Source organism: Prunus avium, chromosome 7 (genome assembly GCF_965620075.1).
Source record: "Prunus avium chromosome 7, drPruAviu1.hap1.1, whole genome shotgun sequence".
Classification (NCBI taxonomy): domain Eukaryota; kingdom Viridiplantae; phylum Streptophyta; class Magnoliopsida; order Rosales; family Rosaceae; genus Prunus; species Prunus avium.
The window spans coordinates 3,950,519-3,973,700 of NC_142290.1; the positions used below are offsets into that span (position 1 = coordinate 3,950,519).

The following is a 23,182-nucleotide window of genomic DNA, read 5'->3' on the forward strand; positions in this document are numbered from 1 at the left end:
GCAGAACAAACTGAAGCAGAAGACAGTGACAACTCATACTAGAATAGCTTAGGAGAAGAAGAGATACACAATATAGATAAGATGTTGGAAGCATAAACTCCATGTGAAGCCAAAGGTATCATCATCTCGCATGAAGAAATCATCTCAACAAAAAGATGCAGCATCAGTCCAAAGCAAGAAAATATAACTTTTTGGTTCCATACGGCTAGCAGGAAACAAAGACTCCTTATGCAATTTAAAAATGAATAAGGGCATTATTGTCCAAACACTAGAATTTTGGGTCTCTTTATAAATAGTTCTCTCATTTTGAGTTTAATTATAAGTTGCCTAAATCTAATTACTCCCGAACTTTTATATATACCTGTAGTCCAAGATATCGGTACTGATATATATATACTCCTGTATTTTTTAAAGAAACTTTTATATACCCCATGTATGATACGTAAACATGCCCTAAACTCCTTTTAAGTAGCGCATAAGTTGAGGCAGCATCGCTCGAAAATTAGCCTACAGCCCATAAGGCGCATATTACAAAAAGAAAAGAAGAAAAGGGGACTTGGAGCGAAAGTTCTTTCGAAGAGCAGAGAGTAGCGCGAGCGTGCGATGCAATGGGCTCTCCTTCCTCCGCCACTCTTGTCCTTCTCATCACTTTCTGTCTCTCTCTTTCGACCCTCTCACTCGCCACTGACGACGGCGCTATCAAAGGTATCTGTCGTCCTCCTTTTCTTTCCCTCTGTATTCGGTTTTCTTAGTGTAGATGGTTGGTCGCTTGATTGGTTTCGGGGAAAATACAGGAAAATCAGTTACTTTTTTTATGTGGGTTTGTTCTTTTAATGTCTTTCCATTTAAGAAAGTGAAAGCTTCTACTTGACTTGTTCTGCATATGTTTGGTATAGTTTGCAGCTTGTTCATTTGCTATGGAAATTATTAGTGCCACTACGCTTTAGTCTCCACGTTTTTCTTTCTATCTTTGGCTTTCAAGGTAACCAGAGGGAGAGTTAGGTTTCCGCTATGCTGCTTTGGTTTTTTGGTTTTCTCTATTGCATGAGTGAAGTGTCAAATTGTTGGCTGAGTTAGGGTTTCAAACATGTTGATTTTGGCCTAGAAATAGAGTGGTACTTATTGTTTAGCATTATTTCGTTCTAGATTTGGTCTATCAACATATATATTTTACCATACCACTCAAGTTTCTATTAGTGTCAGATCAATAACATACACTAATCTGTGCACTTTATTTAGCTATGATTTTGAATTTGAATTTTTTGTACCTATTAATATATTTTTATGCATATTGAACTTTGAAGATTTTGATTGATGCCTTTATGTCTCTTCTCTTTTATACTTTCCCGTGTTTGTTTCTATATTTCAAAATAACTTTCAGCAATTTTAAATCACAGGTGTTGATCTTGAAAACCCAGTACTAGATGTCAGCCCAGCACCGCTTTCTACTCCTGGTTCTAAAGATGTTTTATTGTGTGAACGGGTACGAGTTTCTGGTATATCCAGGCTAAAACTTGGGAGTTATGCAAGTTCACTTCGAATTACTTTGTCTCCATCTCTTGGAATCCCAGAGAAATTGTATGGCAAAATTGAGGTCTGCTTTCACAGGTGAATAAAATGTCACATCTTTTTACTGTTAAGTGCATGCTTGTTTAACCCTCCCTCTTCCTGTTGCTGTCACTTACTCATTTTCTCTAGCATATATTTATATTTACACACACACACACACAAATACAACTTATTTTCTTTTTTCTGTGGATTGCTTTGTCTGACTCATTAGTTTGTTTGCAGGAATAATTCTCTTGTACTATGTCAGTGTGAAAAGGATAATTGGAAAAATCTTCAGAAAGAGTTATGGAGCACTGTCATGTCCCCTTATGATGAAAAATATATTGATGTCAAGTTCAATGATGAAATACCTGGTTCGGTCACCATTACTGTTGATGAAGGTCTGCCAAAAGTAAAATAATTTATAGCTGACTACAATTTCTTATGCTACAATTTGCAAGCTTTGATAATTATTTCAATTTTGTCTTTGCAGATTCTCAGAAATGGCGCCTTGTGTGCCTGGCACTGGGATTCTTTTTACTATTGCTGGCACCAATTGTCAGTAGTTGGGTTCCTTTTTATTATAGCAGTTCAATGGCTATAGGAGTTTTTCTGGTCATTATAATCCTTCTTTTCCAGGTACTTATTTGTGTTTCCCAGATGTATATCTGTGCCCAATTGAATGATTTTTTATTTTTTTCTTTCAATTCTTCATTTAATTTATGTTTGGCTTTGACTTTTTCTTTTACTGCGTGAGAAGCATATGGATTGAAACACAAACCTGGAGTCTCTGACCATATCCAGTATATAACAAATACTGCTCAAGTAAATAATTAAAGGAGGCCTCTGTCCATTGCTTTTATGATTATGATCTCCAGTGTGCACTCTGCTTAACTTATAAACTTGGAGATTGTGGCTACAGTTTTTTTTATTTATCCCAAAATTGAATTTAATATTTTTTAGGCTAAAGTTTATTTTTGGTCCCTATAGTTTGCTGGCTTTACCACTTTGGTCCTTGTTGTTTCAATTTTGTCAAATTTATCCTTATAGTTTCCATTTGGAGCAATTTAAGGACAAATTTCAATTTTTTGTCAAATTACTCCAAATTACGTTAAGCTTTGACCACGTGAGGGGCACGTGGATGGGTATTTTAGTTCACTTGAGCCATCTAGTGGTGAAATACAAGCGAGAGCTCTTCCCATTCACTTTAAGCGCGATTTTGGGATTTAGGGTGTTGAAAAAGAATTTGCATCTCTGTATTAAAATTTTGGTCAATTGGGAGGAATTTGACTCGAGTGGACCAAAATACCCCTTTATGAGGGTCACGCGGTCAAAACTTAACGGAGTTGGGAGGAATTTAGGCAAAAATTGAAATGTGTTCTTGAATTGCTTTGAAAACTACAATGATAAAATTGAAAAAATTGAAAACTACATGGATAAATTGAAAAAATTGAAACTATGGGGACTAAAGTGGTACAACCGGCAAACTACAGGGACAACGATGACTTTTTACCTATTTCTTAAATACCTTATTTTCTATGCACTTTGCTCGAGTAAATACTTAAAAGGGGACATCTGTGCATTTCACTTTGCTCAACTTCTGCCCTTAGAGGTTATGGTTTCCTCTTAAACTAGGTGTGCAACATAAAATCAAGAGTAGTTTTCTTTTGGCTTTCTGTTACACATGTATCTGTTAGTGCACACAATAATGAATTTGTAGGAATTAGGTGATGTTTTTGGCTTTCATCTGCAGTTTTTAGATCGCAAATTTGTAGGCAATGTTTTTCATAACCCTTTTTCTTTAATCAAGGGAATGAAGTTGTTGCCAACTGGAAGAAAAAATGTCTTCTATCTTACTATCTATGGATCACTGGTAAGGCTTGGTATCTCGAATCTTCGCTTGCTTCAGAGTAACTCATTAACTTCGTATAATATATAGTGCAAGTAAATCTCAGAATTTATACGCCTTTCACAGCTTGGAGCAGGATCTTTTCTTTTTCATCAATTTTCTATGCTGGTAAATTCAATTCTTCTAAATTTTGGGCTAAGTGAAGAGATGCACAACCCGGTAAGTATTTGTTCCCTTAATCTTATCCTAATTGTATTGAACTGTTTATATTTTGGATGCTTGTAATTCCAATTCTAATATTAGGTATATCATCCATATTTTCAAAATGACATGAAAATATGGACCAGCGGATTTATTTCGCATTATTGGGATAAATTCTGATGAGCATGACAATATATCTGCAGTTTGGCATTGAAATTAAGAGATATCAAGGAAACAGTCTTTTGTGCCTTTTTCATACATTCATACTCTCTCTCTCTCCCACACACACACCCGCCCCCTCAAGTGTATACTGAAATCCTTGATTATTGATAAAAGGAAAAAATGCAACCTTGTAATCCTTAATTTTGAAGGCACTCCATGTGGACCAAATTGCTTATATTAATCTCGTAATTATAACATGCTGAATTCAGACACTCAGAAGAAAAAAAGGTTCTGCATAAACATTTCATGATATGCCTATTTTCATATTAATTATTTTTTAATAGGATTTTACTATGTGGACTACCTTATTTCCCGTTTCATAACATTTTTGTCTCTATTTCTTCTTATTTAAAGAGAGGGCGGAGAGATACATAAACAAATGAGAGTGGTTGATGAGAGATGATGAAGGAAAATACATTGGTAACTAAAAACACATCAGAATAAAAATTTGGTTAAGTTGGATGGTGCATATAGAGCCCTAAACTTATGAGTAGTGTTTGTTGTTCTCATTTACTTATGTGATGTAAGTTAGAACTAAATTCAGTCTTATGCCTTCACCAAGAAGGAATTCAAATCTTATTTGTAATATGAATGAATGAGCTCACTTTTGAGTTCCTGTAAAAAAACAAAAACAAAAACCTCTAATTTGAATATTTCTGAAATGTATTTTAGCTATTTGTAGGTTCATCCAGATTTAAATAGTGGCACTGATAAGTGACAGCAGTGAGGATAAAGGGCATACCGTCGTTACGGATTTTTCTTTATTATAACATTGTCTAATATTTTTTACAAAAAAGTAAAAAGCTATTTGATAAAATTATTTTCAAAGGGCTGGTTTCCTGTGCAACTGGTTTCCTATAGTTGCTGGGATCACAATTATGCAAAAACCACTTAACATTAGTATGTCATCTGTAGAGTATAATTGCAATTTTGGATCCAATATGTCGTGCTTCATTAGTTTACCTGAACTTCTATTGTTTTTTGTTTTGTTTGATGTGGTGTTTAGTATTAGTGGAAAGAAACCCTGCATTGGTAAACACTGTAAGGTTGTCTTGTGCACGCATGTATGCAAATTAACAACTAGCAAGAGAGATAATCAAACTAATTTTGTAATCCTTATAATATAAGGCCTTTACATTTACTTGTGCGAAGATAAATGGTGGGAAGACAAAGTTTAGACTAATTATCTGCTTCTGATATTTTTCCTTGGTTTACATCATGATATTATTGTCTTGCCTAATTACCCAGTCATGTTTTGCTGGCAGGTCTCTGTATTTTTACTAGTGGGAATTATCCTCGTGGGAGCTGCTTTAGGGTACTGGATTGTGAGGAGGTTTGTCGTCTCAAAAGATGGAACAGTAGATGTTGGTATAGCCCAATTTGTTAAGTGGGCGATGCGCATAATTGGAACCACCTCCATCTTGCAGGTGTTTTCTCACTTTCCTTTTGGCTGTATATTCGATATTCAAGTAAAAACATTTCCCGCTTAATTAAACCTAATGTGGGATAGCAATTTGTAACCGTATTGTTACTTGGAACCTTAGAAGAGAAGTACCATTTGAAGACACAGCATGGCGAACAATCTTCTAATCAAACATCCAAATCACTGCATGTGTAACAAATGAATCTGACCTAGCTAAAATTATTTTTGAATGAACGTTCAGTGCAAACAAAGTCAGCAATTTTTATTATCCGAAATGTGAAAATGGAGCCTAATTAGAATTATTGGATTATAAGGCCATGTCTTTATGTCCTAAGATTTAGTTAGTAAATGAATGTACACTGAATACTCAATAGACAGATACAACATCTCACTTTGTATAGCCAAGTTTAGTAAACATAGATTTGTGTTTCCTGTACTATTACTTGTTGTCCCTTTGAGGATCAATTTTCAACCAGAGAAACACCATTTACCTCTTCATTGCCTGGTACTATTAGGACAATGTCACTTCAAACTTTTTTTATTTACATTTATCGTGTTGACCCACTGGCACTTATGATTGAATTGGTTGATTCTGGAGTAGTCTGCTGTTAAATTTAGTTTTATAAATTGTAGTAATTGCCAACATTTCATGTTATTGCTCTTTGCTGTTCTCATTTCTTCTTAATATGTGTGCTTTTTCCTTTTTGCATTATTTCTCAGAGCACTCTCGATACTCCTTTAGCAGTGGGGGCTTTGGTTTCTTGCTGGATTATCTGCAAGCTCATCACTTCTCTGAAACGGCAAGATTTACATTCTCTCTACATACTTTCTTGTTATTCAAGAAGTGAATGCATCGTAGTATTGAAGAAATCTTAGTAGGGATGGTTTTATTTCATTACTGTACTGTCTCATCATTCAATTAATTGCAATTGTCAATAACAGTATATTTTTCTTGAAACAAGTTTAGCGATTCTGACTTGATTTTGTATTTCAAAGGTAAAAATTAGAGGTCTAAGAAAGTGCAGTTAGATGAATGGGTGCAGTCGTGACCATTGATAAGGAGAATTTTTGAATATTCATGAGAATATGGTCATTATGTTCTTAGCATTTGATGACATAACATTTTGTATCCCAGAACTATTTGCAGCTGGTCATTTTTGTTGTACCGTTTTTCACATTAAAATATATTACTATGATTATATGCAGGCATCAGTTGGGTGCTGGGAGCGGGAGTCCTTGGCTGCAGCAGGGTAGACAGGTCAAGGGCAGACACGGTCGTCCAGAATTTCTTAGCAGGTCTAGCCCACAAAAGAACTGGAAGAGTCCAAGGACTCTATCTGCTTGGTCTGACTCTCCAGTCAAAGGTATTTTTTGTTTTATTTTATCTGTTATGTTTCTGCATGTTTTGATTGATTCTTTGTTCCAGCTGCTCATTAGTACATGGATTGCTTTCTTATATACTTTAACAAAGAGTTTGGGTTATGTTCTGGTTATTTAGAGGAAAAAAAAAACCAAGTCTTAAAATGCAGAATATCCATTTCCTTTTCAGCTTTAACTATCATGCAAAAGGAATCCCTAAAAATGTATGTTTTTATACACGCTGAAGTGTATCATGACCAATATGTTATTTTTTCATTGCGGAAACTCTCTCTCTCCCTCCCCCCCCAATGATTTTTAAAGTGAGAAATATTCTTCAAGATTTTCCTCACTTCTGTTTTGGTTTTTATGCCCCTCGCATTACTTTCTTTGTACTTTTGCCTTTGGTGTGAAGGAAAGTAAGATCCCCTCTTCGATTCAGTTCCTTTACTTTTTTTGTTGTTGTTTCATTGATCACTTTTATCTAAGTATTACATGTTGGGCATGGTTCTGGGACGGCTCTTTGACACATTCAGTTATGCTATTTGTGTCTGTTTCTTGCAGGTGTCATGTCACCATCCTTTAGGGCACGTGATCAACATGAGTACTATTCAACCTTCCACAAGATGCAAAGCCGAAAGAAGTTCACAAAGAAAGAGTGGGATGATTTCACACAGGAATCAACCCGCCAAGCTATAGCAGAATGGGCGTCATCTCCTGAAGTCACTGATTGGATCATCGAGCATGCTGACCGTATACAACTCCTTCCAAGCGAGAGTTCAGACGAAACCGTGGGAAGTGCATCAGATTCTACCGATGAGAATGTTGTGGGTAGCACGGATCGAGTAGGTTTTCTCAAGTGGTAGTGCCATCTGCAGTTGGCTTAGGTTGTATTTTGTGTAACTTCTAAGGTAGATGACACTAATTTGGACTGCCTCCTTGAAGTAACATGTAGTGGCTGTATAGAACGGGTAGGAATGACTTAGTTAATTTTATGCACCAGTCAGCATTCTGGGAATTTTGGTAAAACTAGTTAACCATGTCATAGGCGCAGCTTTTGTCATACTGCTTGTTTAGGCGTCCAAAGTAAATTTCTGCTTCCAGCTAGCTGGAGGCAAGACACCATAGAAAGTGCTGTAAGTTCTGAGTTCTGACTCTAGTCGTGTACTGAATGTGAATTTGGAAAGGATTTCATGTTTCTGTATATCTTCTCAAAAGGATTTCATGTTCCCCTACTTCATACCCATCTTCCGTTTATTTATTTTTTACCCTTTTATCATGGAAGACATGGATTTAGAACCATTTAAAAAGCCAACGGGATCTAACTTAATGAAAAATAACATTGATTTTATTTATTTATTTTTTTGTCATAAACATTGACTTAGAAGTCTTCCCCTGACACTTGGCATTGTGTGCGAAAACCCTCTGCCCCTTCCCTTCCTAACTTTGGCAGAAAGTTATTGAAAACGGGCCTTACGCGGGGTTACACTTTGTTCTTTTTCCTCGAGAATTCCTTGTAGTTTTCAACCGACGCAAACAAAGAGTCAATATATATATAAGCCCAATTCTCGTTCATCATCTTCCTCAAGCAATTAAGTAGCCTTCATTCAAAGACATGCGAGAAACTCAAACTGGATGGATGTTCGATGTGTTCGTTAGTTTCAGAACTGAAGACACTGGCAAAAACTTCACTGATCATCTATGCACTGCTCTGGATCACAAGGGAATTGTCACCTTCAGATACGACCAAGCACTTGAGAGAGGAAAACCCATTTCCACAGAAATTCAGAAATCGATCAGAGAATCGAGGTTTTCGATCGTTGTCTTCTCAAGAAGCTATGCTTGTTCAAATCGGTGCTTGGATGAGCTTGTGCAGATCCTTGAGTGCATGTCAAAGGGTCAGATCGTTTACCCAGTTTTCTATGACGTGGATCCATCTGATGTGCGCAAACAGAAGGGTTGTTTTGAGAAAGCTTTTTGTGAACATGAGCAATATTTCAAGGACAAGGTGGAGAGCTGGAGGGCTGCAATGAAAGAGGCAGCTAATCTCTCTGGATGGGATTTGAAGAACAAGTAAGTTGTCAGTTGCAACTATTAATTTAATTATTATTTTATTTGTCTTTTAATATCTTTTTTAATTAATTAACAAACTTTATACATAAATAGGTTGAAAAAGAAAAAAGTACATCAACTTATCAAACTTTATACATCTGGAACAGGGATTTCTTTTGAATTGTCGATATGAGTCCTTCAATGATCGGATCAAATTTTCCTATGCAGACATAACTTCTTCCTGTGTTATTAGACTGAATATCTGAAACAGCATTTGGTGGTTTGAAGTTAGTTGTGTTCATGTGATGTCATGTAATTACAAGAGCCAAAATATCATATCTTAAGAGAGAAAACAGGCAAAATTGTTATTAAAAACAGACAGTATCTTGTGAAGCTCTGGTGAAAGCGGTATACATGGTTTTCAGAAGGCTGTTATGAACACACTATTCCCAACGGATACCATGGCTACGTTGAATCAATCAATGGGATGGTTTCAGATAGTTTTCAGATGGATTTTGAGAAATTTATTCAAACAGAGTTTTTGCGCTTTGGACTCAAATTCTGTTTTCAGTTTAAAAATTTGGATTAGAATAGAACAATTCCCAACTGTTGCTATGGTTATGATGAATGAAGCAATGAGACTTCCATCTTTTTGACATCATCAATATGCCCATTCTTGTTTTGTCTCTTGTTATTAAAACCATATGAATTGACAAGACCAGAAGCTCTTGGGTAGAAACTGAGGCCATTATTGCCTCCCAAGTGCAATTTGAATCCAGCTTTGCTTTGTATACTTTCCTTGAAAAATTACCAATCAGCTCTCTACAAATCAAAGGGCATACATTATATTTGAAATTGCAGCTCCCTTCTTCCCTTCAAATTTTCAGTCTCAGTGAACAGAACTAAAGAATACTACATATTGCATAATGTTTCTTTGACAAGTTATGGCTCATTTTTTTCTCCTCACACAAACTCCTTGTTCTCCTTTTTTCAGGTACCAGTCAATAGTTATCCAAGAGATTGCTGAAAGGATATTCAATCAATTGAGCCAAGAGGTTTCAAGTGCGCCCAAGGATTTAGTTGGAATAGATTCCCTCGTCAAGGAAATGAATCTGTACTTAGATACGGGGGTGGATGATGTTCGCATTACAGGAATCTGTGGGGAGAAAGGAATAGGCAAGACAACTATTGCTCAAGTTGTTTTTGACAGTCTGTCTGTCCAATTTGATGATCGCAGCTTTCTTGCCAACATAAAAGAAGTTTCTGAAAAACAGGGCCTAGTTCCATTACAGGAACAACTTATTTCAGAAATCCTCATGGAAAGGAGTATGAAGATAAGGAATGTTCATAAAGGTGTCAATACAATCAGAAACAGCCTATGCCGTAAAAAGATTCTTCTTGTTCTCGATGGCGTGGATCAATTAGAACAACTAGAAAACTTAGCTGGAAACCGTGATTGGTTTGGTGCAGGAAGTAGAATCATAATAACAACCAGGGACGAAAACTTGCTGATCAGATATGGAGTGGACAGAATATACAGAGCAGTGGAGTTGAATCATGATGACGCTCTTGAGCTCTTTTGCTGGAAAGCCTTTAAGCAAGGCTGTCCCCCAGAGGATTATGCAGGACTATGCAACCTTGTTTTAGATCATGCTAAGGGCATCCCGTTAGCACTTGAAGCTTTGGGATCGTTCTTGTTTGGTAGGAGAATACCTGAATGGAAAAGTGCCGTGGATAGACTAGCTCAAGTTCCTTGCACGTGGAATTACTTAAAATGAATTTTACCTTTCCGTTTCTTATGGCTCGTTAGGGAGTGCTTTTGGAGCAGCGAAAAGCGCTTCTAAATGAGTGAAAGCGCTTCTGTCTTTTAAAAATGGTCTTTGGCAAAAATTGCAAAAGTGCTTTAGGTGAGATCCAAAAGCACTTGGAGTGGTTTTGGAAGAAGCACTTGAGATGTGCTTCTTCTTAAAAGCGCTGTAGGACAAAACATGGGAAGCACTTGGCTCCTTTCAATGAAACTTTTAAAATGCCAAAAATACCCATATTTAATTTTTTTAAATGCCCAAATACCCTTTCTTTTTTTTACAAAGAGCTGTTGGTGTGCATCGCTTGGCAGCCATGGATGATCGTTTTGTAAATTCCCTCGTTTGGCTCCCTACTTCAAGTCTCTGTTGTGACCAGAGTTGCTATGTAATCTGGAACCAGTTTTTGACTGAATATAAAGTACTATTACATATACAACTTCTTGTCTTTTCCTTCATCTTTAACATTTTGATTGATTTTGTAAATTTTTTTTTTAGAGTTTGGATGAAGATGAAAAACTATTGAGCATAGGTTGCAAATTATGATATGAATTCACCAATAATCTTTACAAGAGCAATTTCCATCTACAAACCGATGGAATCTTGAATTATCCCTGATAACAATTTCTCTGTAGTATTGGATGAACAAAGTTTGTATAACACAAATACTAGTCAGTAGTGGATCATAAGACTTCCAATTGATGAGTCTCTCATATGTGCTAAAATATGAAACCTAATATGAGAATATTTGTTTGTGGGAATTTTCTGGGTATTCTTCTCCTTATAGGAGGTCATATTTATAATACAACGGAACTTTAAAGGGCAAGTAAATAATAAATTATTATTTCTATTTACAGTAGGAAATTATGAATTAAAGTAAATCAAATATAATTATAATGGGAATTCTTGGTGTGTGAGGTAAGAAAGTCAATGGTCCACAAGTCACGCCAACACTCTGTAGGAATTTCAAAACATTTTTCCAAAGTTCATTTGAATATTAAACATGCATTTAATCAAATTAATCGCAGCGGAAGTCTAAGGTGGTTGTTTAAATTCAAAAACAAAACTTCTTCCAAGTATCTTAAGCCATGAACATTGATATGTTTTTCATAAATGAAAATTCAAGAGAAAGGATAAGATCTAATTACCCTTGAAGCAATTATATGAACCAATTTGTGTTTGGTCTTCTCTTGATGATTTCCTCTTTGTTGATCTCCTCTTTGATCTTTGATCTTTGCTCCTTGATCTTTCTCCTCCATGTGAGCCACAAAAGTATATGGCCTCTAAGTCTCCACACCAATGGAACCTTGAGATGAGAATAAGTATCTTGAGAATACTTGGATGCTAGTGCAAGATTCTCAAGATTGGTTTCAATCTAAACCACTTTGAAAGATGAAAGTGTTTCACTCTTGAAAACTATCATTTTTCTCTCTTTGATCTCCCAAACCTCTTTGGTTGATGTTGGATTGTGTTTGTGTGTTAATGAGCTTATGGAAACAATTCCCATACACATTCACTTAAGCATTTTCGGCCAAAACCCATTGGGCTTCCAAAATTGGGCCTTATGACACTTAAACCATAATATTTAGTTGTCTTAAGCCCTTGGGCTTAATACCCAACCATTTGGGCTTCCCGTTAACTATTACCGAGGCCCAAATATGTTTTTACACGTAGTAAATCATCCACATCAAATCAATCAAATTGATTTCCTCATTCTCATTTGTATTACTCAAAGTTAACCATTTAAGGTGTGCGATCCATTAGGTTCTAATTAGCAAGGCAGTGGGAAAATATTAGAACTCTTTCTAACCAACTGGAATTAAAACCCCTTTTTAATTCTTCCTTTATTTGGATCGATCACAATCAATCCTAGGACTTCCACAAGCCAAGAGTGACATCTAGCAATATATCAAGGCTACCCAAGCTAACCAGAATAGATGAAGAACCTATTCAGTTGGAATTGCAATGCAATACGGTCCTTCTCTTATACAATGTTTCAAATCATATTATTAGGGTACGGATTGATTATGTCAAACCCCTAATATGATTTATAACCTCATGTGATTCAAAAGAACATGATTAAGAACAACTTTCTAAATCAAGCTCAAAATACTTTGGCCAAAGATTTACTGAATCACATCTTGAAACATTCTCCTTCTTTATCGAAAGTAGAGATTCCTTATTGTACATTCACATACCCCTATGATGAATTAAGAGATCCCAACAACACTTAAGACAAATCTTTTACGGCTTGCCTTTAAGAGCTATCAAAGATCAATAACGCATCACAGGACAACCATGATGCCTCAGGTCTAAGGACTAATTTGCATTATTGCAACTATGAGTTCTCATTTGACATGTAGATAAATACTCCATATGAGAACTACGGTTGATCGCGTTCAGTGTACTCATTCACTAATGAGCACCCACATACTTGTATTAGTGTCAACTACACAAATGGTTTGAGACTAACCATCCTCCCAATTGAGCATACATAATATGTGCTAATCTTGATGGTTTATCAATGCCCATTTGATAACCTATGATTAGGAACATTTGGGATGCTATAATTAGAGATTAAAGGTCTCCTAAATCTAATCCTCTTTAGATTACTTTATCTCTTATTTAGCATACCCTGGACATTTGTTTCTTTACACGATGTAAAAGATAACAAATAAGTTTGCCCTTTATATATCATATACGAAATGTATTCTAAGGAGATTACATCAAATGTATTGGCTCTTAGGGCACATTTCTAACACACTCCCCCTTACGTTGGTGCATAGATGTTGCCAATGCCCAACTAGTCCAGTGAATTGTGGAATGCTTTACTGGAAATTGCCTTTGTCAAAATATCCACCAATTGATCCTCGGACTTTACAAAAGGAAACTGAATTACTTTAGCTTCGAGCTTCTGTTTGATATAATGTCGATCTACCTCAACATGTTTGGTGCGATCATGTCAAACTAGATTCTGTGCAATAGCTGTTGCAGCCTTATTGTCACAAAAGAGATTCATTACAGATGTAGATCTATACCCAAGTTCAGTAAGCAACCTCTTTAACCAAATGAGTTCGCAAATTCCTTTGGTCATACCTCTGAACTCGAATTTTGCACTGGATAAGGCTACCACCTTCTGTTTCTTGCTTCTCCATGTAACCAAATTACCTCCCACAAATGTGAAGTAACCAGATGTGGATTTCCTATATGTTATACTTCCTGCCCAATCTGCATATGTGTAACCATTAATATTCAGATGACTATGTTTTGAGAACATAAGTCATTTTCCGAGTGTAGACTTCAAATATCTAAGTATCCGAATAACTACATTCATGTGGTCTTCACTAGGAGAATGCATAAATTGACTGACGACGCTCACCGCATAAGCAATGTCTGGCTGAGTATGAGACAAGTAAAACTTTGGTATCTTTCTTTGTTAGTTGGAACTTGATCCGGGTATTCTCCAAGATGTTCTGAACAGACATCATTCGTGCAATTTACCATACAATCATGAGATTGAAAAGACGTTTCGACACCTACTCAAGGCAAAAGTGAAGCAAGAAATGGACGTCATTCTGTGCTTTCTTTCTTTTCAGGTACTCTTGCTAGTTCATGAACAGATGTCCTTCATGAAATTTTGAGCTTATACCATACAATCCTGAGATTGAAGAGACGTTTCGACACTTACTCAAGGCAAAATCGAAGCAAGAAACACCAACTAAGAGATGGCACTTGTTAGTGATGATGCCACCAGGACACTCAAGGATTTTTCGGTCCCTACAATAGATACAGTCCCATCCTGCATAGTCCAATCCACCATGACAACCAATCATTTTGAGCTGAGGCTGGCCTTCATCCAGATGTTACCCTCTTTCTACGGCCTATCTACTGAAGACCCCAACATACACATCCACAATTTCTTGAGAAATTGTGACACATTCAAGATCAATGAGGTTAGTGACGAGGCTATAAGATTGAGGTTATTTCCATTCTTACTGAAGGATAAGGCAAAGGCGTGGCTAATCTCTTTATAACTGGCCTCCATCCCTACTTGGAATGATTTGGTGAATAAATTCCTTCAAAAATTCTTTCCTCTTGCTAAGACAGAGAAGCTCATAATGAAATCATGACTTTATGTCAATTAGATAATGAGGCATTTTATGAATCATAGGAGAGATTCAATACTACTCAAATGTCTTCGTCATGGTAATGGATGCAATTGCAAACTTTCTATCAAGGGTTAAATCCGACAAGCAAGGTGATGATGATTGATGCTGCCAGTGGAGGAGCTTTGATGGAGAAAACTGTTGCTGCAACATTTGCTTTATTCAACTCTATGATTGACAACTATCACCAATGGGGAACCGACACAGGGCAACCAAAACATGTTGGAGTGCATGAAATTGAGGCTTTCACTGCTATGGCTGCACAGATTTCAAACTTAAATAGAAAGTTTGATAATTTAATGTCAATTAATTTTGTGCAATCTACTAATGCTGTTTGAGGAATTTGTGCAGATTTACATTCTACTGCCAATTGCCCATTGAGTGAATCATTCCCAGCATACATGCAAGAACAAGTCAATCATGTAAATGCTTTCAACTATTAGAGGAACAACCCATATTCTAATACATACAATATGGGGGTGGCGACAACACCCCAATTGCCAATGGAGTAACACTTAGAATGTTTAGAACCTGCCTAGGCGGCCACTTGCCCAATCCCAACCAACAGAGAAAAAACTTGCAGTAGTGGATTTAATTGCTCAGCTTGCCCAAGAAACTAACAATTTTATGCAGGCTACCCAAACAACTTTGCAGAATCACAGGCTTCTATTCAGAAGTTGGAAGTTCAACTGGAGCAAAAGACCAATGCTTTCAACACGAGGGAAAAAGGTGTACTCTTGAGTCAAACTGAGGTGAATCAAAAAAATCAAGAACAAATCAAAGCCATCACACTCAGGAATGTGAGAGAAGTGGAATCGGCACCTGAGGCAAAAATTCCCAAAATTGCACAGAATTCCAAAACTGGTCATAGTGTCAAGACCACCAAAATTTCAGAATCTCCACATGCAGCTCCATCTAATATTTTTCTTGAGCCAGTGAAAGCTTTTGTGCTACCAATTCCATTCCCTTAACGTCTCAAAAAGGATAAGAAGGATAATCAATTTTATGAAATTATTGATTTGTTTAAGAAAGTTCATATTAATATTCATTTGCTTGATGCAGTGAAACAATAAGAGACGATTTGTTGAGCATGAGAAGGTGATGCTATCTGAAGAATGCAGTGCAGTGCTACAAAAGAAGTTTCCACCCAAATTTATGTTGGTGAGTAGAATATATCCTATTCTATTTGGGTTTTATTTATTTTTCCTTTTGTATAGATATTATGTAATTAGGATTCCACTTATTTCCTAATTAAACTCTATTAGGGTTTGTAACCTGTATTATAAATACCTCCTTTCGGAGAATGAAATATATCTGAAAATATTCTACCATATTGTTTGACTTGGCATCAGAGCCTAGTTTCTGGTGACCTGTGTGTGTTGTGTCCACCCGTGTTCTTCTGTGTGCCCTAATTTCTTTTAGGGTTCTTGTGTCTGTGCCTTTGCCGTGTTCCGCTGTGTGCTCTGTCGTGTTTGTGCCTCTACTGTGTTCGTGCATCTGCCTCTACTGTGTTTGTGCCTTGTGCTCTGTCGTGTTCGTGCCTTTACTGCGTGCCTCTACTGTGTTCGTGCATCTGCCTCTACTGTGTTCGTGCATCTACCTCTACTGTGTTTGTGCCTCTGTTGTCTTCGTGCATCTGCCATATTTGTGTCTGTACTGTGATCTGTTGTATACCCTGCGTGATTTGTTGAGTTTCTGCTACAATCATGGGTGATAATTCTATTGTTGGTGGTGCTGCTGCTTCTGCAAATTTGCGTGTTTCTGACTCTATTCCAGGTACTGGCACTAATACTTGGATAATTGACACTGGTGCTTCTGATCATATGACTTATAATGCTAAATTTTTTGATGAGTTGTCTAGTAACACCCGTGACCCATACATAACTAGTGCTAATGGTTTGCCATCTCCAATTATTGGCGAGGGCACCATTTCTCTCACCCCAACTCTGTCCTTGTCTCGTGCGTTATTAGTTCCCAATATCCATTGTAACTTGTTATCTGTTGGTCGCTTACTTGATACACTTAATGCTTCTACTACTTTCTATCCTACCCATTGCTCTTTTCAGGATCTCAAGACTCATGAGGTGATTGGGCATGGTAAACGGATAGGGGGGGTTGTATTATTTGACATTACCTTCTGCACCAGTTCGTGATCGTGTCGTTAATACTGTTCAATGTTGCAGTGTCAAAGACAAACAGCAAATTTAGTTATGGCATCGTCGCTTGGGACACCCGTCATTTGGCTACCTTAAGCGTCTGTTTCCATCTTTATTCCGCTCCTGTGATGAGTCTAGCTTCAAATGTGAGACTTGTGTAATGGCCAAGAGTCACCGTATTGTTTTTCCCTTAAGTAATAATAAAGCTGCCTTGCCTTTTGAGTTAGTCCATTCTGATGTATGGGGTCCTGCTCGTGTGACTTCAAATGGTTTCCGTTGGTTTGTTACGTTTATTGATGACTACACTCGCTTAACATGAGTGTATTTGATGAAGAATAAACATGATGTTGCCTCTATTCTCCCTGTTTTTTGTGCCATGGTGTCTACTCAGTTTCATGCTCATGTTAAAGTTTTTCGGACCGATAATGGCGGTGAATATGTGAATCATACATTGAATCAGTTCTTTCGTGATCACGGTATCATTCACCAAACTACCACTCCATTCACTCCTCAACAGAATGGCGTGTCTGAAAGGAAGAATCGTCAGTTACTTGAAGTTGCCCGCTCTCTTATGTTGGATATGTCTGTTCCCCATCATCTTTGGGGACATGGTGTCTTGGCCGCGACCTACTTGATTAACCGTACTCCTAGTCGGGTTCTTGATTTCAAGACTCCACTTGATGTGTTATGTGCTCTTACTCCTCCAGTTTCGGTCTCTAAGTTACCTCCGAAGGTGTTTGGGTGTGTTGCGTATGTTCATGTCTACTCTCATCAAAGGAGTAAACTTGATCCTTGTGCTCTCCGTTGTGTCTTCATTGGTTATTCTACGACTCAGAAAGGTTATAAGTGTTATCACCCGCCTACTCAGAAGGTACATGTCACTTTGAATGTCACATTTCATGAAGAAGTACCCTATTATGTTTCTCCCTCCTCTTCAATTCAGGGGGAGAGGGGGAGTGAATTGAAGAGTTTCGGAGTGGAAAATATGGAATTTTTTGGCGAACAGGATGAAAACGACCGGTCGCTCGCGTCGAGCTGGGACTACAGTACCGATACGAGCAAAGCGACCGGTCGCAAACGAATCTGTCTGGATACGACCGGTCGTATAGAAGTGGGCGACCGGTTGCGACTGAATCTGCTTGGAAACGACCGGTCGCACATAGGAAGCGACCGGTCGCCCGCGTCGACGAGCGATAACAGTACCGATACGAGTAACGCGACCGGTCGCGAGGAAAGCCACGACCGGTCGCCAGACGAAAATGATGGTGTTTTCGAGCCTCTCTCATAAGGACATAACAGTGATATTGGCGACTCTCGTACAGATGAAATTGATAATATATCCCCCTCTGCCCTGCCATTGCCTCAATCAAATTGTGATAATGAGGTACTTTCTAGTGATATGCCTACCTATTCTTTGCCCCCACGTACTACCCGTGGGAAACCTAAAGTACAATATTCTCCTGATATACATGCCAAGTCTAAATATCTCATTAACCATTATATGTCAACTCATCGTTTATCTAAGTCATATGCATCATATTTGTGTCAATTATCTAGTGTATGTGTGCCAACTAAGTTGCAGGATGCTCTATCTGATCAAAACTGGGTAGATGCAATGCATGTTGAGATGGAAGCCTTGAACAAGAATGCTACTTGGGAGTTAGTTCCTTTACCAAAAGGAAAAAAGGCAGTTGGGTGCAGATAGGTGTTTACTTTGAAGCACAAGGCTGATGGTTCCATTGACCGTTACAAGGCAAGATTGGTAGCAAAAGGGTATACTCAGACATATGGAGTGGATTACACAGAGACTTTTGCTCCAGTAGCTAAGCTCAACACTGTACGCGTACTCTTATCCTTAGCTGCTAACCGTGACTGGCCGCTGCTACAATTTGATGTCAAAAATGCATTCCTCCATGGTGATTTCAAGGAAGAAATATATATGGATCCTCCGCCAGGTATCCCTGTGACTTCTAAGGAGGGTGTGGTGTGCAAGCTACGGAAATCCTTGTATTGATTAAAGTAGTCTCCAAGAGCGTGGTTTGGAAGATTTGCTGCATCTATGAAGAAGTTTGGGTATGTGCAAAGTAACTCTGATCATACTTTGTTTCTGAAGCGTCATAAAGGTAAATTGACAGCTTTAATTATTTATGTTGATGATATGATTGTGACTGGAGATGATCATGTAGAGATACAGAGTCTTCAGAAGTATCTGGCTTCTGAGTTCGAGATGAAATCATTGGGTGATTTAAAGTATTTTCTTGGAATTGAAGTTGCCAGATCTAAACATGGTATTTTTCTATCCCAAAGAAAGTATATTTTGGATTTACTTGCAGAAACTGGAATGTTGAATTGTAAACCGATTGATACCCCTAGTGAGCAGAATCATAAGTTGGGGATATATCCCGATCAAGTTCCAATTGATAAAGAATGTTATCAACGACTTGTGGGGAAGTTGATTTATTTGGCTCATACTCGTCCAGATATTGCGTATGCTGTAAATATAGTGACTCAGTTTATGCACTCTCCTAGTGTAGATTATATGGGGGCTGTGACTCGTATTTTAAGGTATCTGAAAGTAACTCCTGGCAAGGGGTTAATTTTCTCCAAGTATGGCCATACAAATGTAGAAGGGTATACAGATGCTGATTGGGCAGGTTCAGCCACAGATAGGCGTTCGACATCTAGGTATTTTATGTTTGTGGGTGGCAATCTTGTTACGTGGAGAAGCAAGAAACAAAAGGTGGTGTCTAGATCTAGTGCTGAGGCCGAGTATCGGGGAATGGCCCATGGTGTATCTGAGTTACTATGGTTGAGGAGATTGTTGAAAGACCTTGGTTTTGGGCCTAATAAACCCATGGATTTATATTGTGACAATACGGCTGCGATTGCAATTGCTCATAATCCTGTACAACATGACCATTCAAAACATGTGGAGGTTGATCGAAATTTCATTAAAGAAAAGTTGGATGCGGAGATTGTGTCCTTCCCCTTCATCCGTTCAGAGTATCAGTTAGCTGATGTTCTTACGAAAGCTGTTTCTACAAGTATCTTTCTCAACTCGCTTGACAAGTTGGGCATGTGTGACGTCTTTGCTCCAACTTGAGGGGGAGTGTTGGCGAGTAGAATATATCCTATTCTATTTGGGTTTTATTTATTTTTCCTTTTGTATAGATATTATGTAATTAGGATTCCACTTATTTCCTAATTAAACCCTATTAGGGTTTGTAACCTGTATTATAAATACCTCCTTTCGGAGAATGAAATATATCTGAAAATATTCTACCATATTGTTTGACTATTTAAAGATGCAGGGAGTTTCACTACTCCTTGCACTGTTGGAAAATTTTATTTTGATAACTTGTGGTCAACGAAAGAATAAATATCGGTCGTAGGTTCTCCTACCTTGGGAACGAGGCCTTCTCAGTGTTAATCACAACAAAACAAATTTGGCAAATAAAATAGGAGGCCCTCGCCGAGTTATGGCCTCGACTATATCCCAAGTCACCTATATATTTAACCTTCTAACATCACCTTCTAAACTTCTTCAAAGCGACTGTGGCCGAGGAAAGAACAAATCTTGGTCGTAAGTTCTCTTACCTCGGGACGAGGCTTTGTCGGTGTTAATCACAGCAAAACAAATTCGGCAATAAGCTAAGAGGTTCTCCTTGAGTTATGGTGGTCAAGATGGTGCTTGATACGATTATATTTAATTGCTTATGATTGATTGCATGCATACTTTGAATTGTTAATCATTGTTTTAAACTATCTAATTGTCTTAATGCCTGATCACCATTAGGATCTTTAGAAAAGTAATTGGATGTAATTTTGGTTGGAAGGTTTGGCTTCTTGTGATTAATAATTGTAATTTCACTTAAGATGAACATCACGTCTTAAGGGTTGCATGGTTTTTCAAAGGGTTTTCACAAAACGTAATGAGTCTTTCATGTTCAGATTTGATCCAAACGTCCGGATGGGTTGCATGTTGGATATACGTTCTATGTTGGAGGTTCCAAGTAGAATATAAATTAGTAAAACCTAACTTTCAAAGTGGCATGTGCAAATCATAAGTAATTGGTAAAATTTCATAGGATTGCTAGGTGATGGTGAAACCCTAGTGCTTTTATCAATTGGTATTTAAAACTCTTTTCTTCAATCGTAATTGTTTTTGTTTAAAATTTATTTTTTTAGTATCAAACAATTTCATAATCATTTTTCTCAACTTTTAATTCTAGGCTAAATAGTCCTTGAGGAGAACGATCTTGCATGAGCATCTATACTACAATAGTCTTGTATTCTTGCAAGTATTTTATGTGAGCTGAGACTTGCAAAGAGGTGTTGACCGACTCGAACAAGTCCACACTTGTGTCATATCTGAGCAACAGCTACGATATAATGGTGTAGCAGCTGCATTTGTCATTTAAAAAAAATCTAAACGCTCTGTCGGTTTCGAGAAAGTCATAAAACGCAGCTTGTTTTGGCTCTCATTGCAGACCCCTTCATCTCCCCCCTCTCCCTTCTTCATTTCTCTCAAGAACTCAAGAGCCTTGTCTCTCTTTCAGCACATTCATGTGGGTTCATCTGTGTGAGGGCGCTAGATCCAGAAGACCTTCAACAACATCAAAATCACCATCCTCTGTGGCTTCGTCTAGGAGACCAATTGGATCCTCGCCGAGATCCGTTCCGACTCCGAACCCAACGACCCGGATTAGCTGACCCAGACCGAGAGCAACCCCAACGCCACATACACTCTAAGTTCCCGAGCTTGGTTAACGGTAAGCCTCGCATTTTGCTCATAAATGGGTCTCAATTGGGGGACCATTTTTTTGTTGAAAGTAATTAAGAACAAGATTGATTATTGTAGACTTCATGGCCTCATCTGTAGAGACTAACTAAAACAACATCGTTTGGGAAGTGGCAATTTTTGCTTCAATTCAGTCAGAACTGAAGAACCTCGTTGCCTTGTCTTGAGATACTCATCCACATCTGTTTTCATGTGCTTCAATTTTAGAGTTGCATCAACCTTGGAAATACTACGTGGAGACTGGCGGATTTTAGCGAGCAATAAGTCAATCTTCAAGTTGGGAGTAGGTATAATATCGAATCCATCCATCTCGTAGGTATAATATCGAATCCCGACCCCCAAACTTGCATCTTTGAGTAAGCTCATGTTAAGTGCTTTAACTTCTAGCATAGTGTAAATGTGATGATGTTAATGTAGACTTGCTGCTGGGTGCATGATTCCAGTTGTTATTGGGTGCATGATTCCAGTGTAGGATTTTATGCTTTTGATGCTTGTTGCTGATTGTTGTGTCCTGCATTGAATCAATATGTGTCAGAAGTAGAAATAGGAGAAAAATAAAATCAACTAGGTAAAGACAAACAACAAAAAGAAGTAAAGAGGTTAGAAAAATTGGGTTGCCTCCCAATAAGCGCTTTATTTTAAGTCTGTAGCTAGACATTGCAGAAGCTTGGTGGTCAAATCACTGGTTCCTTCAGAATCAAAGACTCGTTTGCAGTGTCAAAGGGTGTCTCCACATAGGGTTTCAACCTGTGACCATTCACCTTGAATGTGTTTCCTTTAGCCTCATTAGTTATTTCAACTGCCCCAAGAGAAAAAATTTGAGTCACCAGGTAGGGTCCAGTCCAGCGAGATTTTAATTTTCCTGGAAATAACTTGAGCCTTGAACTGAATAACAGAACCTTTTGCCCTGGCTGTTCCTTCCGTAAAATTTGACTGTCATGAAATGTCGTAGTTCTTTCCTTGTAGATGCGAGAACTGTCATAAGCACCCTGATGAATTTCCTCTAGCTCATTTAACTGCAATTTCCGCTTTTCCCCTGCTGAATCATATGCGAATCTTAACTCTTTAATAGCCCAGTAAGCTTTATGCTCCAGCTCCATAGGTAGATGACAAGCTTTCCCATAAACAAGTCCAAATGGTGACATCCCAATAGGAGTCTTATAAGCTGTCCTGTATGCCCACAAAGCATCAATTAATTTCAAACTGCAATCCTTGCGTGTAGAGCACACTGTTTTCTCCAAAATACGCTTGATTTCTCTGTTTGAAACTTCAACTTGACCAGATGTCTGTGGGTGGTAAGGTGTAGCCACGCGATGATTGATCCCATACTTTGCCAGTAGGTTAGCAAACGGTTTATTAATAAAATGTTTCCCCCCATCGCTAAGAATAACGTGCAGAATCCCAAAATGTGGAAATATAACCCTTGGAGGAACTTCAGGACCACTGATCCTTGATTAGTTGGTGCTGCAATGGCCTCGACCCACTTTGAAACATATTCCACAGCCACTAAAATGTATTGATTCCTGTTAGAAGATGAGAATGGTCCCATGAAATCAATACCCCAAACATCAAATAGTTCAACAATCAAGATACTTTGCTGGGGCAT

General features: G+C 37.9%; 2 protein-coding genes and 1 pseudogene across 2 annotated transcripts; 2 read left to right on the forward strand and 1 right to left on the reverse strand.

Moving 5' to 3' along the window:
• The first annotated feature begins 485 nt into the window (after positions 1-485).
• Positions 486-7,803, forward strand: LOC110757922 (guanosine-3',5'-bis (diphosphate) 3'-pyrophosphohydrolase, putative (DUF2215)). The gene is made up of 10 exons (XM_021959672.2): positions 486-705; positions 1,398-1,608; positions 1,792-1,949; positions 2,042-2,187; positions 3,359-3,421; positions 3,524-3,616; positions 5,086-5,247; positions 5,964-6,043; positions 6,450-6,607; positions 7,164-7,803. The coding sequence occupies exons 1-10, from the start codon at positions 609-611 to the stop codon at positions 7,463-7,465; spliced, it is 1,470 nt and encodes a 489-aa protein (XP_021815364.1). The 5' UTR covers positions 486-608; the 3' UTR covers positions 7,466-7,803.
• A 243-nt stretch (positions 7,804-8,046) lies between these two features.
• Positions 8,047-10,892, forward strand: LOC110757898 (disease resistance protein RPV1). The gene is made up of 2 exons (XM_021959645.2): positions 8,047-8,672; positions 9,646-10,892. The coding sequence occupies exons 1-2, from the start codon at positions 8,215-8,217 to the stop codon at positions 10,427-10,429; spliced, it is 1,242 nt and encodes a 413-aa protein (XP_021815337.1). The 5' UTR covers positions 8,047-8,214; the 3' UTR covers positions 10,430-10,892.
• A 10,861-nt stretch (positions 10,893-21,753) lies between these two features.
• LOC110757913 (uncharacterized) lies at positions 21,754-23,182 on the reverse strand (annotated as a pseudogene).